The sequence below is a fragment of the Oncorhynchus keta genome, chromosome 11 (genome assembly GCF_023373465.1).
Source record: "Oncorhynchus keta strain PuntledgeMale-10-30-2019 chromosome 11, Oket_V2, whole genome shotgun sequence".
Taxonomy (NCBI): Eukaryota; Metazoa; Chordata; class Actinopteri; order Salmoniformes; family Salmonidae; genus Oncorhynchus; species Oncorhynchus keta.
This window is the reverse complement of record NC_068431.1, coordinates 31,475,082-31,496,158: the sequence shown is the minus strand read 5'-3', so window position 1 is coordinate 31,496,158 and position 21,077 is coordinate 31,475,082. Positions and strand designations below refer to the sequence as shown.

Genomic DNA, 21,077 nt, shown 5'->3' with positions numbered 1-21,077 from the left:
TGCGATGACATCACCTGGTTTAAACATCGCTAGAGACCATATCTATTTCTTCATTACTCAATGCCTAGGTTTACCTCCAATGTACTCACATCCTACCTTACCTTTTGTCTGTACACTATGCCTCGAATCTATGCTATTGTGCCCAGAAACCTGATCCTATTAGTTTCCCTTTTATCTGTGGATTAAATGTCGGAGTAGAGAACACACGCTTTTGTGTGACTCAAAATGGTTAACATTCTACAAAGACCCAGAAAAAAAGGACCTTGTGCATTTCAGGTAAAATAACAACCCAATGTTAATATCCCAGTACAAATTAGCTAGCAACAGAAAGCTAGCTAGCTAAATGTCCATGAATGTTTCGACCTGCACCCGTATTAATGTATTTGGTTCAGAGTTAATTTTAATATTTCCACCTGTGTGTCTGGATCGCGTCTGATGTGGATGTACAAAATCAACATGTGCGAGATAGTTCCACACGCATGTTCGGTCTGGACAGCATGTTAGGGGCCTAGGCTGAACCATGAAAAACAGCCCCAGACCATTACTCCTCCACCAAACTTTACAGTTGGTACTATGTATTCGGGCAGGTAGCATTTTTCCTGGCATCTGCCAAATCCAGATTTGTCCGTTGGACTGCCAGATGGTGGAGGGTGATTCATCACTCTAGAGAATGCATTTCCCCTGCTCCAGAGTCCAATGGCAGCATGCTTTACACCACTGCAGCCAACACTTGGCATTCCGCATGGTGATCTTAGGCTTGTGTGCGGCTGCTCAGTCATGGAAACCCATTTCATGAAGCTCCTGACAAACAGTTATTGTGCTGACATTGCTTCCAGAGGCAGGTTGGTAAGGGATTATAATGATGACAGAACTACTTGAGTTTCTATTTAGAATTTCGTGGTAGCACATTCAGATTCATAGTTGCAAGGACGATTCGCAAATGTGTAATTTAATTTTGCATGCTTGTATCATGATGTATGAAAGATTTACCAACGGTCGCAAACTTGTAACTTCACATTTGAATACATGTAATACAATTTGCTAAAAAAACTGTCTGAATTATTGCAAGTCCATTTACAACTACAAATATTCTGCTGTGAATCAAAAATACACTTGAAGATTTTGAATCTGTGTGTGCTCAGAGTTCTGTCACTATTGTCACGTTGTAGAACGTTTTGTAAATTTGTAGGAAGTTCTGGGGGCAGGACCTTTACTCCTGACCAATCAGTTCCCTCTGCCAAAACCACAGTCACCTAACCATTGACTGGATTGTTCCATCAATCAAATGGTACATTTCAGATGAACTCCAGCCATTGCAATGACAGCCGCTGTTGCGTAAGCTATCTGGCCTCAGACATTCATCCTAGATTTAGATAAAAGGGGAAAACAATTATATTTGCTAGTTAACCTTCTGATTGATAGCTTATATAAATTCCATTAACTTTAGCTAGAAAACGAGCTAAATTTAAACTGCTGGGGGAAAGGTAGCTAGCTAACTCCCACCATCATCACTGCAGTGTAGCTAATGTTAGCTAGGTTTCTAAAAACTATAGCTATATTTTCAAGACTTGTTACCAACTTTTGAACACTTTTTGTCAAACTACTTCATTTATTGATTGATTAATTAATTGGTGAGTGAAAAAGTTGTCAAGAAAAATGTCCCTCTTAATTTCACTGCAAATAGACTAGCTAAAAAGAAACTGGTGACAACTTGATCAAGCTTATGAATATGTAAAATGTAAAACATATGGCACATTTAACCTCTAGTGACTCCCCATCCCGCATGAGGGAGCGTAATCATCGACTGACACTAATTAGCATAACGCAACGGACATAAATATTCCTAGTAAATATTCCTATTCATGAAAATCACAAGTGAAATATATTGAGACACAGCTTAGACTTTTGTTAATCACCCTGTCATCTCAGATTTTCAAAATATGCTTTACAGCCAAAGCTAGACAAGCATTTGTGTAAGTTTATCGATAGCCTAGCATAACATTTTGTCCAGCTAGCAGCAGGTAACTTGGTCACGGAATTCAGAAAAGCAATCAAATTAAATAGTTTACCTTTGATGAGCTTCGGATGTTTTCAATCACGAGACTCCCAGTTAGATAGCCAATGTCCCTTTTTCCCCAAAATATTATTTTTGTAGGCGAAATAGCTCCGTTTGTTCTTCACGTTCGGCTGAGAAATCACCCAGTAATTGCAGTCACGAAAACGCCTAAAAATATTCCAAATTAGCTTCATAATATCGACAGAAACATGGCAAACATTGTTTATAATCAATCCTCAAGGTGTTTTTCAAATATCTATTCGATAATATATCCACCGGGACAATTGGTTTTTCAGTAGGACCGTTTGGAATAATGCCTACCTCTGTATTTTACGCGAGAATCACTCGGAGCCATCAGGTGACCAGTTGCGCAATGTAGCCGCTTACGGGTATTCTTCAACATAAATGCGTAAAACTATGTCACAATGCTGTAGACACCTTGGGGAATACGGAGAAAAAGTAATCTGGTTGATAGCCCATTCACTGCTCAATAGGGACGCATTGGAACGCAGAGCTTTCAAAAGATGAGTCACTTCCGGATTGGATTTTTCTCAGGCTTTCGCTTGCAATATCAGTTCTGTTATACTCACAGACAATTCAGTCAGTTAAGAACAAATTCTTAATTTCAATGATGGCCTAGGAACAGTGGGTTAACTGCCTTCTTCAGGGGCAGAATGACAGATTTGTACCATGTCAGCTCAGGGAATTGATTTTGCAACCTTTCGGTTACTAGTCCAACACTCTAACCACTAGGCTACGCTGCCACTCAAGTGCCCAGCCACCAGGAAAATCATCTTGTCCTTCGAGTGTATTCACAAGGTTAGATAGAGAATAACATGTGGCTCTATTTCTATCATGCAGAATTGTAGGTAGCTAAGCTTGTAAGTTGAGATGGTCATTCAATAATACAGACATGGGTGATTTCAGTCCCAGGGCACTAAACTGTACAATTTTTTTGTTCAATTTAGACCACAATTAGTTGAATGAGGTGGTAGTGAGGTGCTGCAACAAAAACCTGTACACGGCTGTGTAAAGAATCTACGGCTGTCATGACTTCAATTGAATAAATACAGTTACCATTTTCTTTTGTTAATCTATGCAGGTTTGTCATGTGATTTTCAGGCACCTGGTAGAGATGAATATAACAATACTCCAAGGCAGGACATTTCCCTACATCCAAGTTGAGGCCTGCTACCAGCAGGAACATGGAACACTCCATGTCAGTAAGTCATGCATATTTCTTTTAAATATGTATAGCTAATACTCCACTCATTATTTATTTTTTTATATCACAAAAGGGGTCCCGTCCCCAAAAAGTATGAGAACCCCTGGCCTACTGTACATCACTGTGGCTGAGGAGAGGTGAAGACCCAACTCTAGTAGACCAGCATTTTTCTGCTTAGTGTTTTTTTTTCTTGGGACGCCTATGTCCAAACAGTAAAAAGAAAACTGTAAACTTAAACTACTAATACCAGATAGAAAGTATGTAGAAAAGATAATGGGCCTATATATATTTTTTATAAGATCACCTTTGAGAACTAACAATCACCAAATTAAAAGCTACACAGTCAGAGAGAATCTAAAATGTAAAAAATGATGCATTCAAGAGTATTTTTGTCCTAGCATGGGCTCCCATTGATTTTGATATAATGTTTAAGTCACTCAGATAGCATAAGTGTCACATCTACTCCCTCTTCCCCTCTCCGGTGCTCATTGTCGCCAGTTTAGTAATTATTACGCACACCTGCCACCATCGTTACGTGCACCTGCGCCTCATGAGACTCACCTGGACTCCATCACCTTCCTGATTACCTACCTCTCCTATATCTGTGATTCCTTTGGCTCTTTCCTCAGGCGTTGACTCTGTTTCTGTGTTTGTATGCTGCATGCTGCTCATGTTTCTTGTTTTGTGCCATGTTCGTTTATTTATTAAACTCACTCCCTGTACTCACTTCCAGTTTGTTAGCGTAGACATTACAATAAGCCTTGGCCAAATGTGTAGAATTGCAGGAAACCTGCTTTAAAACAGCTACATTTTGTCACTGTGGTCAACAAGAGGGCTGACCGAAAATGTTCGGTCAGCACCGCTTCATTGGTCACACCCATGGCCATGCCCCACCACGCCCACCACCTAAGCCCAATTTTGATACAGAACAAGGCTGGCACTGGCCTGAGGAACAGCAGATCTGGGTTCAAATACTAGTTGAAATCTATCAAAAACATTGAGCATTTGCTTTTAACAAGGCACAGCTGTTAATTGAAATGTATTCCAGGTGACTACCTCACGAAGCTGGTTGAGAGAATGCCAATAGTGTGCAAAGCTGTCATCAAGGCAAAGGGTGGCTACTTTGAAGAATCTCAAATGTACATATATTTTGATTTGTTTAACACTTTTGTGGTTACTACATGATTCCATATGTGTTATTTAATAGTTTTGATGTCTTCAATATTATTCTACAATGTAGAAAATAGTCAAATAAAGAAAAACCCTGAAATGAGAAGGTGTGTCCAAACTTTTGACTTGTACTGTATATTATATCGATATTTGACTCTCTTCTTTTTAAATAGCGAGTCAACACGTTTTCAGCACATTTACTTCCCCTCATGCTCTCTCGTCTCTTTGCAGCAGATATGTAGTTAGCAACATCAAATTGCAATACATATAGACTTGTGAGAATGGCAACACATATCGTATTGGCACCTAAGCATGGTGATAATATCGGATTGTGAGGTCCCTGGCAAATCCCAGCCTTAGTGCACACTGTGCCGCCGTGACAGTCTCATCACTTCTGCATTCCCTCTGGATTTGTACTGTAGCTATATTCCTTTTCCTCAGCAGTATTTGTCCCCTCCTCCACTGGAAAATATGAACTCAATGAACCTAGCTCTTGTCTCAGTGTTTTGTGATGCAGCCTAGTTCGGTCAGTGTATTGTATAATTCTCTCTCTCTCCTCTCTCTCACATCCTTCTGGTCAGAGCCTCTAGCTCCAACACCTCAGTGGCACTTAGGTAGTTCTTCTTTACTGTTTTTCTACCCCACTTTCCCCCCTCAACCTTACCCACAGAGAGCACTTCAGAGCAGACATGGGTTGAAATAGTATTTGAAAAGTTCCAAATTAGTTGAGTGTTTGCTTGAGTGGTTTTGGGACTATTTTGTTGGTTCCATTGCACCAGGCAGGCTCAATCAAGCACAGCTAAAGCACTTGAAAGAAAAAAATGACTATTTGAACCAAGATCTGAGCGACTTCAGAGAGATATGGAGAGCACATGCAGAGTTGCAGACATAGTAATCCCGTCTGCTGAAGCCACAGCAGCGTGAAAGGATGTGCCTGCCTGAGGACCAACAGACACACAGGGCCAGGCTAGGTACTAAAGAAAGAGAGAGAGCTCCACAGGGTGAACACAGAGAATAGGGTCATGTTCATTAGGCACCAAACCCGAAGAAAGCGGTCTAAAACGGGGAAAATCACCACATCATCAGATAGGCTAGATGCAGTGGTTTATCCACTTCGATCCAAACGGAAAATCAAAAGTCAGTGGAAAAGTCCTGTGGGTCAGACAAACTGCTGCCAATGAATTAGTGATAAGCAGATGAGCTGCGGGGTGAACTGACTAATCAAATACCCTACCTGCACTGCAGGTACTTCAACATGCAGACACAGGGATTTTTTTTCAGGGACTGAATACACATTTTGTTTAGGTCATGTGAATGCAGATTTTCCCAAACAGCTAAAACTAACATTGATCGTCACCTGTGAGAGAGGTGCCAAGAATAAGATCATGTCTTATGCAGTTTTGGCATACAGTAAAAGGTATGACAAAAGTGTCAAAACTACAACACCTACAGTATATCGCATTTGTTGGACCTTTGCACCTCAACTTTTTATTGAAATCAAAACCAAATAGGCTTTTCAAAATTAAATCAAACTTGATGTTAAGAAGCTGGATGATGGAAAGAGAGAGACAGAGAAAGTGAGAGAGAAAGAAAGACAGAGTAAAATAATGTGAAGTCACCCCTTACTGGTCTGACCCACTTCAAAGCCTTGCTTTGCTGTGTGAAAACTACTCACCATGAGCAAACTGAACTTCAGACTGGCTAACCGCCTAGAACCCACAGTTACAAGAGGGGGGAGTTGGGGGGGCATGTCACTCCAGTGGCACCACAGTGACAGTCTCACAGATACAATGGGTGGCGGGCTGGGGCCAGGCAGAGAGACAAAGCTATTCACAATCCACTGACTGAGCCCATGGCCTGGTCCCAGATCTGTTTGTGTTGTCTTGCCAACTACTATGGTCGATTGGTCTTTTGGCATGAAAATGACCATAGGAATTGGCAAGACAGCACAAAAAGATATGGGACCAGGCCACTGAGCCTCATCTAAAACCACAGGAATGCGGAGCCAGAGCAGGGAAAAGACTCAAACTCTCTACAGTGTCAGGCTCCAGTCCTTTGAAACATGATTGAGCATGTTGTGCCAAGAATAAGATCATGTCTTATGCAGTTTTGGCATACAGTGAAAGGTATGACAAAAGGGTTCAAATTACTACACCTACAGTATATTGCATTTGTTGAACCTTTGCTTCTCAACTAAAACCATAGCTTTTTATTGAAATCAAAACCAAATAGGCTTTTCAATATCAAAGCAAACATGATGTTGAGAAGCTCAAGTGGTAAATTGATGGAAAGAGAGAAAATGAGAAAGGGACTTTCACAATCCATCCACATTCCTGCTGGGTCTATTCCTGAGCATTGACACACTGACATAACAGACAGCTGAAAAGACACTGATTTGTTTGTCAAGAATATCCACGGGTGATTATGGTGAAATTTCTTTATGGAAGGGTGACATCCCTTTTCTGATAGCTCGAAGAGATACAGTGCATTCAGAAAGTATTCAGATCCCTTGACTGTTTCCACATTTTGTTATGTTACAGCCTTATTTTATAATGTGACTGGTTTCTGGAAACGAGGCATATGTCGCGGGTGACTACCTCACAGGAGAGACATTTGAACGTAAATGTTTTTTTTTAATCTAAACAATTTTTGGCAGAAATGCTTTCTGGAACATATGAACTTTCATGTGCCTTAATAACAGACTTAATAACAGACTAGCCATGATTGGCTGAGATAATGAGTGGGCTGGACATGCTGAGAGATGAGTCCTGATTGGTCTACCATATAGCTCGCTTCTGTCTATTGAGCTGGTCAGTATGTGTAGGTAATCCAGTCTAAAGCGGCTTTTAAAAAAAAGTATCTCGTAGTAGAATTGCATAAGTGTTGCTCTCCACTTTCTGGAGGACCGAGCTCGATAGAGCATGATAGGTAAGGAGATGGAGAAAACACCTCTCTCCGGATCACATCTTTAAACTAAGGGCAACCATGGCATTCGTGACAGGGAGAGGCGTCCATCCATGATGTATATGGGTAAGATAGTCGATAGTAGAAGATAGTAGGTACATTTTCAGATATTACACATTTCTAATTTTGACAGAAAGTTGTTTTCATTTCAAGTTAAAGTGTACTGTTAGCTAGCTAGCTAATGTTAGCTGGCTAGCTCGTTACGTGTATGATCTTATTATTCATAGCTCAGAGCCACTTGCTAGTTTTAACCTTAGTTAGCTAACATTGAACCTGATTGGTTAGCTACCTGCAGATTCATGGAGGGTAGTAAAGTTATGAATTGGGATTATGGTTCATTGTTTACCTAGCTAGATAGCTACATGTCTTAACAAAAGACTCCACTATGCAAGTAACCATTTCATTAGAATGTCACTGTGACAACAGCTGATAGCTGGTAAATTTGCTCTGGATATCTACTCCAATTTCAGAGCACGGGTAAGATAGTCTAGTTAGCTACATTTTCAGATATGACATGTTTCTAATGTTGACAGAAAGTCATTTTCATTTGAAGTTAATGTGTACTGTTAGCTAGCTAGACCCTTGCTCCCTTCGGTCTCAACGTAGACTTTGATCTGAAGCCATTCTTGTGATTATTGTGACTTTGCCATTGTAATTGTTTGTAAACTTTTGTAGTTAAATTAATTTATGATCGTATGCTATCCATTTGTTGTTTGTATGCTGTTCTTTGTATACCATTTTAATATTTGATAATTAACCAATGATATTAGGCCACTCTTGGCCATGATTACAGACACCTGTATCTTTTGACACTACATAAACGAGTCATCCCACAGTGTTTGTGATTACCCTGATAAAGACAGCTTGGCTGTCGAAACGTTGGTAATTACATTTTTGCATCTGAGCTCCTAGAGTGTGCATCTCTCTTTAATTTTCAAATAAAAATGGTAAAACATTTAAAAAGTTATTATTTTTAGATAAAACTGTACTAAATATAATCACTTCACCAAATAATTGATTAAAACATATTTTGCAATGCCTCAACAGCACTCTGTAGAGTAGCACTATGGTGTAGCCGAAGGACAGCTAGCTTCCGTCATCCTATGTGTACATTGACTTCAATACAAAACCTGCACTGCAGTGCATAAAATGTGCTGAGTAGTTGACTCGAAGAGAGAGAAAGACAATAGTTGAACTATTTTGAACAAATGAAAGGCGAAGCAAGAGAGCGAGAGAGACATTGTCATTATTTTCACTTTCAGTTTCACTTACTTAGCTAGCAAATACAGCCTGCTAGTTTAGCCTACTCAAACACCCTGCTCAAACAACGGGATGTTATGTTAGCTAGCTGGCTATGACTATCCAACACAACACTGGAACTCTTCTAAGTCAAGGTAAGCTTTTGGTTTTACTAATTTATTGCCACAGGGGCCCGCTGACTTAAAGTAAAGCTAAACTGCTTACTGACTGTACACTGTAATGTTACTGCATGATTGTATTAGGTTTAGTAATGCGTTAGTTCTATTAGCTATGTTGGCTATGACGTTACTTTAGCTAATATGGCGACAGCGATGTAGGCTGTGTGTAGCAGTTGTGATATGGTTTGGTTGGAAAGGTGTATTCGCCTGGGCATATACAGCTGATGTGTTGTGCACTGATGTCCATAAGCAACGAAGGGAAAAGATGAGAGGAGGAGAGCACATAGATGCGAGAAGGAATAAAAACGTGGCTGTTATGAAAGTGAACTGTGTTTACGCATGATCAGGGGTTTATTCATTCTGCCGATTCTATTTTATTCAATAGAAACTCTTGTTTGCAACTGTTAGACTAACGATTACACCCCATATCAGCTAGATGCAAGCAAGAGTGTGCAAGGCGGTATTGAATGTGTCACTGTCTGCCCATGTGTCAGTGAATGTCACTTCAAATTTTTCTCTCGACCTGTGTGCACCTAGTTGTAAACTTTCATTCATAGGCTAGGTTGTGGCAACCTCATGATGGGTATTGGGAAAATTTGAGCAGTAGCCTAAACCTATCGCTGTTACATTGAACAGGGTGAATGGAATTTGAATAACAGTCATTCAATATGCAGTAATAGAAATAAGGCCATGCTCACTAAAAGAATTATCGTCTTCCCTCATCTGAAACAGCACTGACTGCCACTGTCTGCTACAGTGAAACCAGTGGTCCGGACTGACCAGGGCCATTGTACCACTAAAGCTCTGCTGACATGCTGACATTAACACACAGCAAATCAAAGGATTCAACCACATATTCCTGGAGCCTTACGGTGCTGTACAAGGCTAAATAAAGTTGGCTGTCATGTCAAATGCATTCTTCTTGTGTGATTTATAGACCTACAGTATGTTCTTTCAAAGCAAGTTGGGCAACCCCACTAGAATTCTACCCATTAACACCTCACAGAGAACTCCAGCTTTAAGATGCAGGCCAGGCACAGCAGCACAGCACACTACTCCTATCACTGAAGGCCAGGGCCAGACCGATCCTCTTCAGCTCCCTATGGAATCCTATCCTTCACAAGCAGAGCAACGCCAAATATACCCTTACATACTGTACACTGGTCCATCTTTGGCAAACATGACAAACTGGGCTGGACTGGGGGGTTGTGTAGGAAAATCTGATAATAAGTCCATTATTGTCACTGGCTTTACAACTGACCTGCTCGCCATTGGCAATAACAGTTCAAATGTAGGATTACTCTGTAATTTATCAATCGTATAACATCATTATGTTTATAGAAGATTGTCTATTGCAGCTCAGGGCACATTGAACAAAGGTACTTGAAAGTAGGCTAGGGTGACCCATTATTTCCCACAATTATGCAGCAGTAAGCATCACTGAAGGTCTCTGTTCAAATAATGACACAGAAATGTTAAGATATGCTAATGATGAAGATGGTTGGATATCAAAAAAAGGTTAACCTTAGAAACTCCTGACCAATCAAAAGGACACCAACTGAGACAGGGGTCTGGGGCCCCTCCATCTTTGTTAGCCCCTCGTCTCCCCTTCAAACCAAGGTCAGTGGAATATTCTAGCTGAATTATTTCACACTAGATCCAAAGATGACACCATGATTGTCCTGCTGCAACTGCATCATGCCACGCACCGCCACTCATACATCTTCTAGGAATTGAATGAGCCCAAAGTGCAGCCACTCATAGATTAAATGACAGACACCCTCATCGCCCCCTCTCCAGCTTGTCTTAAACTCCCGCCTGGGCCACACATCACAGTCACACTGAAATCAGTCTTGTCTAAAGTCTCAGTGCACAGTCCTGTGTGGTCATATGTGGTCAATTTAGCACTATACACTCACTGTACAGTAAAGGTCAATTTATATTGGAACAGCATGGGATGATTAAATACTGCCGTCATTTTTATGTGAATTACAGTTCAGAGTCTGACCGCAAGTGGGATGCCTTTTTACCTGCTTGTTGGCCCGTGATAGGAAATGTACAAAGCATCGTTCCAACACTAATGTATTAAAATGTTGCTTTAGTCGCATTGGATAAATGTATCTGCTAAGTGAATTATAGCCTACTGTAGCTATTATATTAGTTTGAGTGCAGTGTATGACATCCGTGGGTGCAACCACAAACTAGGCCTAAAACATGACCAACTGCTGTAACATGGCGGGGCAAAGCAGGACAAACTAAGGCATCAATCTTTGTTTAAATCTGTTATCATTCTTAACATTCAACCAATCAAACTTACTGACAGTCTAAGTTATAAATCAATGAAGTTCTATGCGAAACACCCAAAGGGGACTGGAGAACAACAAAACACACCCATCAACACGCCTGTGGTACGACTAGGCTATTGCTCTAGCCTAAATATAGCCAAAGACACTTTGCTTTTATGTGACAGTCAAAGAGCTCCTGAATGTGAACGACAACAGAGCAGGGCTGGCACAGGCATACAATTGATGACCATGAATGCATAGCGAATCTTCTTAATGAAGTAACTGAAACATAAGGTCTCAACCTACTATCATAGGATTCATTATACTGAAACACCTTGGTAATTACTATAGCATTATGCAAGGTACGAGGTCACAACAGTCCTACTGTAGCTAGATTGGCTGAATATCAGTTTCAATGAGAGAATGGATTGTTTAATGTCAGTAATGGCCTGGCACCTGCTTCTTGAAGCCAAGTTGCTCCTATTCCATCTCCCCATTCCTGCAGGCAGCCCTTGGCGACCACACATCTCCATCCATCTCATTATAGTTTCCTTTTCTGTTTTCTACTATTTTTCTACCTTCTCAGTGACACTGGCCTCTACTGCTGTCACATTCCCCCTAAGTTTCAACTCCACTCATTCAGGCCTTTGTTACACAGGAACTGGCCAACCAGATAATATAGGAACATTAGCAATGGGATTAGATAGGGATTCATCTAGGTCAATAGACGGGTGTGTTGTTTAGCAATGAAACCGATGCGTGCAGATCTTCAGGACAAAACATATTGGATTGGTTTAGAACTATAGAATTATTGACAACATGTAAACTATATTTTGTCTTCAATAAAATTTTATAAGCTCTTATTATTTCTCAAAGACATAGTTGCGAATCTTTACCATATTAACATTAGATGTGGTATAAGTCAAAACTCCTCAAAACAAGACATGGTATCAAAAACAAATTCAACTAGCTAAAATGGCAGGTAGCCTAGTGGTTAGAGCATTGGGCCAGTAATGGAAAGGTTGCTAGATTGAATCCCCAATGTAAAAATCTGCTGTTCTGAACATGGCAGTTAACCCACTGTTCCTAGGCTGTCATTGTAAATAAGAATTTGTTCTAAACGGACTTTCCTGGTTAAATAAAACAAGTCACCTATGATTCCCCACATGGCAGCTTCTTGTCATTGTTGCTATCTGACCGTTCAGAACCATAACACACAGCCTTCTACTCATGCAATGTGTGTGCGTCCTTTTGATGTTGTTAGGAAACCTGTCTATAACTACCTGTGTCTTGTCTGCTATCAAAGAACATAGCTATCTTGGGATATGTAGCCTACATTGTACTCATCACCTAATTTTCCCCATGTAGAAAAAGAGCATAAAATGGTGATGGACACTTAGTTACAAGCCCCTGTTTCAGTGAGCGCATACCCTGCTTGGCACTGTTACAGCCAGTCCCCAGTGTGGGCATGGCAGAGGGGGTACAATGCCAGCTTTGTGCCCCCCCTTTCCCCTTCAGCTCAAACACAGACAATGCTCAGAGGCCTCATACAAGTGATGCAGTCTGTCCGAGAGAGGGGGCGTTGAAAACTCGTCGCTCCTTCTTCACCTTCCAGCTTCTGACATCGTTCCCTCAGTTCTTGGCCAAACATTGGAGATGGCCTGGGGTTGCAAAAGTGTCAGTGGAATCTTGTGTAAAGCCAAGCATATTATAATAAAGAACAAATAGCCTGTCTTTTTATCACCCGTGATTTCCAATATCAGAAACCTGAAATTCAAAAGGTTGCTGAATGGGTGGCAGGTAGCCTAGAAGTTAAGAGCATTGGGCCAGTAACTGAAAGGTCACTAGTTCGAATCCCTCACATCTGGTGATGTGCCCTTGAGCAAGGCACTTAGACCTAGTTGCTCTGGGTAAGAGTGTCTGCTAAAATATGAAAATGAATAGTAAAGCAAAGTTCAAGAAAGGTGTCAGAGTTTGTCAACCTTCAAAACAATGGTGACCCTGTAGAATAATAAGATGTTTTAACATTGCAGTAACTTTTTGTAGCCTAAATAATGGAACAAATCCAAACTTTTAATAGTGGACAAACGCTTCCGTATCAATGGAAAAGAGTAAGTCTGGTCTATAGATTGCAATGGCACGCCGTCACGTCACTGCTCTAATCTCTGATTGATCTAGAGAAACTAAGTGGCTGTGGTGTTTTGCAGAAGTCAAGGACAGGGGCCCATAGAGCCCCACAGTGGAGGTGTTATAATACCCATAAAACCAGGCGGTCAAACAGGGAAATGGTTCCAATCGTTTTTACACCATTCATTTTTCCCTTTAGAGATTATAGAAACACTCAAATAAAATAAGAGCTGCGATTCATGTAGGCTTACCTGGCGTGATATTTTGATAACCATGTAAATCTCTCTCGGACAAGGTGACTATTTTTTACATTTTTATATACAGTATATATATTTTTGGGGACTTTTACACCTTTTTCTCAATACAGTTTTGTCCCATCACTGAAGCTCCTCTACGGACTCAGGAGAGCGTCCTGGCCGCGAACCCTGGTGTCGTCATTGTTCCTCCTTCGCTTCATCCGACTGTTTCCATGGCAGGCTTTTGTCTCCTGACACGATTTCCTCCCAAGTCCAGGATGTCCTCCACTCCTGGCTTCTCTCCCAGGCCCAGGATCCCTGCTCCTCCTGGACATGCAGCTTGGTCCGTTGGTGGTGGGATCTTCTGTCACGACCGTTGGTTGAATTAATGGACCAAGGCACAGCGTGCATAGAGTTCCTCATGTTCATTTGACGAAACTCACAGAAAACAAAGCGCCAAAACGAAACATGAAGCCAATATAGTGCTTGCAGGCAACTATACATAGACAAGATCCCACAAAAACACAGTGGGAAAAGGCTGCCAAATATGATCCCCAATCAGAGACAATGATAGACAGCTGCCTCTGATTGGGAACCATACCAGGCCAACATAGAAATGAAAAAACTAGACTACACACCCTAGTCACACCCTGACCTAACCAAAATAGAGAATAAAAAGGATCTCGTAAGGTCAGGGCGTGACAGCAGCTAATTAGCATTTATTGTTTTGCGGGTAAATACAGGCAAATATATTGATAAAAGTCACCTTGTTCTACTGAGATTTACATGGTTATCATAACAATTGGAACCATTTCCCTATTTGACTGCTAGGTTTTATATTTATTACGAGTCATACTGTGGTGCTCTATTCTGGCCAAAGCTGGAGCAGTTAACAATTGACAGGACAGGAAGCCAGGTGATCAGCAAATGGGTGGAGGGCTGAAGATGCCATGTGTATGTGCTCCAGAGGCACTGTACTACTATGGCTGACCCTGTAAAACAACACATTTCACTGCACATATCTGGTGTATGTGACAATAAAAAATGTATATTCACTTTAGAAGACAACTTCTGTCAGTAATGCAATGTTGACAAGACATGCCACATATATTTCTCAATCTTAGGAAAGAGAGAATGAGAATGCGTATTTAAGTGATAACGCCTGAGAAGACGCTGTTTGGAGGATATATTGTCACGGGTGTTGTTAGGCCCAAAATGAAGTTGAGTAAATGAATAAATTAGCAACAAAAGACAGCAAGGTTTAAACATATCTCTGCTGTTGAAAGCTAAATGTTAGTCTCAAAGAAATGAGAGATAATGTCTAGATGCTTTTTATAGTGGAGATCAAGTTTATAATTTGCGAGACAGTGAATTACGCAGTTAGACTGAAGAGAGTAAATAAGCATTTTAACTTCATAGATTTGGGCGGTGGTAATTTGTGGAATAGACACCGTCTGGAAGGCAGTTTTAACCAATTAGCATTCAGGATTAGACCCATCCGTTGTATAAAACGGAATAATAGTGATTAGATATGTAGCTAGCTAGCTAATAACTGGGAAATTATTTGAACATTTTCTTAAAATGGTACATGAAGATTTCTAAAAAGAAACATCAGGACTGGCATTATGTAATAACATGTTAATATTAGCCTTTGTGCTACTTTGTAATAAATGCATTATGCATTGAGCAACCTCACTCCAGGCTATTATAGCTTTTATTAAAGATAGCAAAGCAAGAAATATACAAACCATTACATCATTGTAACTCGCATGTAAAGCTTGCGTAAATTGTGTTTCAAATGTTACATTTATTTTAATTGGTTAGGCCAAAGTAAATCAGAAATGTACTATTTTATTCTGAATTCGATAGCAGGCAAACCTATTGCAGACTAGAATCGTCTGGCTAAAGCTAGCTACTGTGTATCTCTATCTAATACAGTGAGAAACAATGACTGTAGGTGAGAAAAAATGGCTATAGCTAGCCACTGCCAGTTAGCTGCACACTGGTCTTTTGGCGCACTTCAGCCAACCGAGGAACTGTCAGATCGCTACATTGAGTGATTGCGACAGTTTTCTCACTTTTACATTGCTTAATGTTTGCTCACCTCTATCTTGTCAACATTCCTGGCACATCCCACAACCTTCATGCCGTGCTGGACAAGAGCCCGTGCAACAGCCGCTCCAATCCCGACCGAGGCTCCAGTCACGAGAGCTACTCTGCCTTTCCACCGCTCCATTTCAATTGATTATTTGGCTATTACAAAGACTAGCTAGCTTAGTTTTCAAAACTGTCGTAGTAAAACGACAGATTTCGTTTACCTATGTCTATTGAACAGTCACAATAGACATAACAGTTACTTGTTTATATGGGGCGGTCTGTTACACGATTCAACCCTCCCTTATATTGTTTTCGTAGCATCCAGGAAAAAGCACAGTATGGAAACCCTGCGCTCGGGATTAAATATTAAATGACAAACATTGCGCTGTATTTGGTTGACGTCCCCTTCCGTTTGTTAATTTTAGCGCTTTTACTTTCGCAGACCTGAAACCGCTGCATTGCTGAGCCCTCTTTGCAGAATTTATGAACAATAAAGAAAGACATTTATATTCAATGAGTTTATTGGTTATTAGATGTACTCTAGGAGACAATGTCATACATTTCCTTCAAAATGTATTGACTTTGGTCAATAATTGATTTAGGCTAAATGCAAAACGTATCTACCCAGTCAAAATGTAATGTACCCGTCCGGTAAACCATTTGTAAGCAATAATCAAATCTTATCTCAATGATAATAACAAACACAAGGACAATGTAGATTTAAAATATATATGTTTTCCTATTTAAATTAGTATAATTAAATAATGCTGTAATAAATGCACCACATGGGCCATGATTGGTTAGTTGGAACCACAATACAATTATTGCAACGTAAATACAACAAAAGAAATGCAACAATGTGCACAAGTTTAGTTCAGATTGGTCTATTTAAATTGAGACAAGTCACTGTCCTCACTGGACCCTCTGTATCTTCGGACTCTATATGGCCTCTGAGTTTCCCGGCTGATTCCCAGGTCCTCTTCTGGGAGACTGAAGGTACATTTGGGACTAGCACACTGAGAATGCCACTGTCCTCCTCATACTTCCTTTTATGTTCAGAGGATTTCCCTCTAGCTGTCAACAGCCTGGGTTTGTTGAAGGACTGTACTCCCTGCTCCTTTTGCAGGTGACCCTAGAGGTGAGGAGACTGTCAGAGTCCTCTGATAATTTTTTCGTCTTAGAGGGTGTGTCCTCTGGCTGAAATAGATTCTGTGGCAGTCCTATGGCAGCCCTTTGGTACCACAGAGACATACAATGCATTCGGAAAGTATTCAGACCCCTTGACTTTTTCCACATTTTGATTACATTTATTAAATCATTTTTATCCCCTCATCAATCTACGGTTGTGGCCAAAAGTTTTGAGAATGACACAAATATTAATTTTCACAAAGTTTGCTGCCTCAATTTGTATGATGGCAATTTGCATATACTCCACAATGTTATGAAGAGTGATCAGATGAAATGCAATTAATTGCAAAGTCCCTCTTTGCCACACAAATTAACTGAATCCCCCAAAAAACATTTCCACTGCATTTCAGCCCTGTGACAAAAGGACCAGCTGTCACGCCTTGATCATTGTATTTTGTGTTTTCGTTATTATTTGGTCAGGCCAGGGTGTGACATGGGTTTATGTTGTTGTATTTCGTATTGGGGTTTTTGTATTATTGGTATTGCGGCTGAGTAGGGGTGTTGTATGGGCTTGGCTGCCTGTGGCGGTTCTCAGTCAGAGTCAGGTGATTCTCGTTGTCTCTGATTGGGAACCGTATTTAGGTAGCCTGGTTTCGCTTTGTATTTCGTGGGTGATTGTTCCTGTCTCTGTGTAGTTTCACCAGATAGGCTGTAATTAGGTTTCACGTTCCGTTTGTTGTTTTGTATTTTGTATCGTTATTTCATGTGTCACTTTTCCTATTAAAGTCATGAGTAACCACTGCGCTGCATTTCGGTCCGCCTCTCATTCTACAAACGAAGAACGCCGTTACACCAGCTGACATCATGTCAGGGATTCGCTCATTAACACAGGTGTGAGTGTTGACAAAGACAAGGCTGGAGATCACTCTGTCATGGTGATTGAGTTAGAATACCAGACTGGAAGCTTCAAAAGGAGGGTGGTGCTTGGAATCATTGTTCTTCCTCTGTCATCCATGGTTACCTGCAAGGAAACACGTGCCGTCATCATTGCTTTGCACAAAAAGGGCTTCACAGGCAAGGATATTGCTGCCAGTAAGATAGCACCTAAATCAACCATTTATCGGATCATCAAGAGCTTCGAGGAGAGTGGTTCAATTGTTGTGAAAAAGGCTTCAGGGCACTCAAGAAAGTCCAGCAAGCGCCAGGACTGTCTCCTAAAGTTGATTCAGTTGCGGGATCGGGGCACCACCAGTACAGAGCTTGCTCAGGAATGGCAGCAGGCAAGTATGAGTGCATCTGCACGCACAGTGAGGCGAAGACTTTTGGAGAATGGCCTGGTGTCAAGAAGGGCAGCAAAGAAGCCACTTCTCTCCAGGGAAAACATCAGGGACATACTGATATTCTGCAAAAGGTACAGGGACTGGACTGCTGAGGACTGGGGTAAAGTCATTTTCTCTGATGAATCCCCTTTCTGATTGTTTGAGCATCCTGAAAAAAGCTTGTCTGGAGAAGACAAGGTGAGCGCTACCATCAGTCCTGTGTCATGCTAACAGTAAAGCATCCTGAGACCATTCATGTGTTGGGTTGCTTCTCAGCCAAGGGAGTGGGCTCAATCACAATTTTGCACAAGAACACAGCCATGAATAAAGAATGGTACCAACACACCCTCCGAGAGCAACCTCTCCCAACCATCCATGAACAGTTTGGTGATGAACCATGCCTTTTCCAGCATGATGGAGCACCTTGCCATAAGGCAAAAGTGATAACTAAGTGGCTCGGGGAACAAAACATCAATATTTTGGGTCCATGGCCAGGAAACTCCCCAGACATTAATCCCATTGAGAACTTGTGGTCAATCCTCAAGAGACGGGTGGACAAACCAAAACCCACAAATTCTGACAAACTCCAAGCATTGATTATGCAAGAATGGGCTGCCATCAGTCAGGATCTGGGTCAGAAGTTAATTGACAGCATGCAAGGGTGGATTGCAGAGGTCTTGAAAAAAAAGGGTCAACACTGCAAATATTGACTCTTTGAATCAACTTCATGTAATTGTCAATAAAATCCTTTGATACTTATGAAATGCTTAATTATACTTCAGTATTCCATAGTAACATCTGACAAAAATATCTAAAGACACTGAAGCAGCAAACTTTGTGGAAATGAATATTTGTGTCATTCTCAAAACTTTTACACACAATACACACAAACTGTACACACAATACCCCTTATTGACAAAGCAAAAACAGGTTTTTAGACATTTTTGCAAATGTATAAAAAATGTAAAACTGAAATATCACATTTACATAAGTATCCAGACATTGTTTAAGCACCTTTGGCAGCGATTACAGCCTCGAGTCTTCTTGGGTATGACCCTACAAGCTTGGCACACCTGTCTTGGGGAGTTTCTCCCATTCTTCTCTGCAGATCCTCTCAAGCTCTGCCAGGTTGGATTGGGAGCGTCGCTGCTCAGCTATTGTCAGGGCTCTCCAGTTTTGGCTGTGTGCTTAGGGTTGTTGTCCTGTTAGAAGGTGAACCTTCGCCCCAGTCTGAGGTCCTGAGTGCTCTGGAGTAGGTTTTCATCAAGGATCTCTCTGTACTTTGCTCCGTTCATCATACCCTCAATCCTGACTAGTCTCCCAGTCTTGGTGGTTTCAGATTTCTTTAATTTAAGAATTATGGAGGCCACTGTGTTCTTGGGGACCTTCAATGCTACAGATCTGTGCCTCGACACAATCCTATCTCGAAGCTCTACGTACAATTACTTCGACCTCATGCCTTGGTTTTTACTCTGACATGCAGTGTCAACTGTGGGACCTTATATAGATAGGTGTGTGCCTTTCCAAATCATGTCCAATCATTTGGATTTACCATAGCTGGGCTCCAATGAAGTTGTAGAATCATCTCAAGGATGATCAATGGAAACAGGATGCACCTGAACTCAATTGAGAGTCTCATAGCAAAGGGTCGGAATACTTATGTAAATAAGTATTTGTCATTATGGGATATTGTGTGTAGATTGATGAGGAAAAATGTTTTATTGAATCCATTTTAGAATAATGCTGAAAAAGGGAAGGGGTCTCAATACTTTCTGAATGCACTGTAAAATAGAAAAGTACTTTATTGTCCATCATGTGAGTTAAAAACAATTAACTGGGCTATCTATCGATATCGTCCTCTGATCTCTTTCTCTTAGAGGATGGGCCTCACTGGTCTGGGACCTGCCTGGGTGAGACCCTGCTTGCCATGATTCCATGCTCCTCTCAAAGATGACCATTGGTAGCACCAGCAGTGGGGAGAGCTGGACACAGTCAGGTGCACTGGTGTTCTTAGGGCTGGTGCTCTGGAGGATAACATGGTGCTCACCCACCCTGACCTCCAGGCCCACTGGGGCTGTAGGCTGGTACACTGCGGGAGCTTAGCCCTCTAGACAAGGGAATCATTCCTGGACACCGTAGCTCCATAATTTTGTCCGAAGGACCAGCAGGGAGGGGACAGGGGACCATGGTGCTAGCCCATAATGATCTCCTGGCCTACAGGGGCCATAACGAGCATGCCTAGCCTGGACCACTGCCTGTTCTATCAATCACATGTATTTTATAAAGCTCATTTTACATTAGCAGTTGTCACAAATTGCTTATACAGATACTCAGCATAAAACCCCAAAGAGCAAGCAATGCAGATGTAGAAGTACAGTGGCTAGGAAAAACTCCTTAGAAAGACAGGAACCTAGGAAAAAACCTAGTGATGAACCAGGCTCCAAGGGGTGGCCAGTCCTCTTCTGGCTGTGCCAGGAGGAGATTATTAGAGTACATAACCATTAAAGCCAGATCGTTCTTCAAGATGTTCAAACGTTTAAAGATGATCAGCAGGGTCAAATAATAATCACAGTGGATTTCAAATCAAATAAAAGTTTACTGGTCGCATACACAGTTAAGCAGATGTTATAGCGGGTGCAGCGAAATGCTTGTGTTACTAGCTCCTAACAATGCAGTGCACAAATAATAATCAAAAACAGAAAAACAAGAAGCCACGAATGCCAAGACAAATCCAGTTAACAACCCAAATAACATTGTATCAGTAATCCAAATGCAATCTATACGTATATACAGCAAAAAACTATATACTAAGAGTGATATGTACAGCAGTAGATACTGTATTTAACAGTAAGCGATGGCATGAATCCAGTATATAAATACAGGCAGTGTATATAAAAAAGTGTAACAAAAATGCACACACACAATCCATGTCTCAATTATCTCAAGGCTTCAAAATCCTTATTTCACCTGTCTCGTCCACTTCATCTACACTGACTGAAGTGGATTTAACAGATGACATCAATAAGGAATCATAGCTTTCACCTGGATTCAC

General features: G+C 41.1%; 1 protein-coding gene across 1 annotated transcript in view; it reads right to left on the bottom strand.

Annotated features, from left to right (window-relative positions):
• LOC118390063 (dehydrogenase/reductase SDR family member 11-like) overlaps positions 1 to 15,919 on the bottom strand; it is a 29,693-nt gene extending 13,774 nt beyond the window's left edge. Inside the window, exon 1 of the mRNA XM_035780235.1 lies at positions 15,586 to 15,919. Within this exon, the coding sequence (XP_035636128.1) occupies positions 15,586 to 15,717 (132 nt within the window). The 5' untranslated portion in view covers positions 15,718 to 15,919. The remainder of the gene's footprint in view (positions 1 to 15,585) is intronic.
• Between the last annotated feature and the right edge of the window lie 5,158 nt (positions 15,920 to 21,077).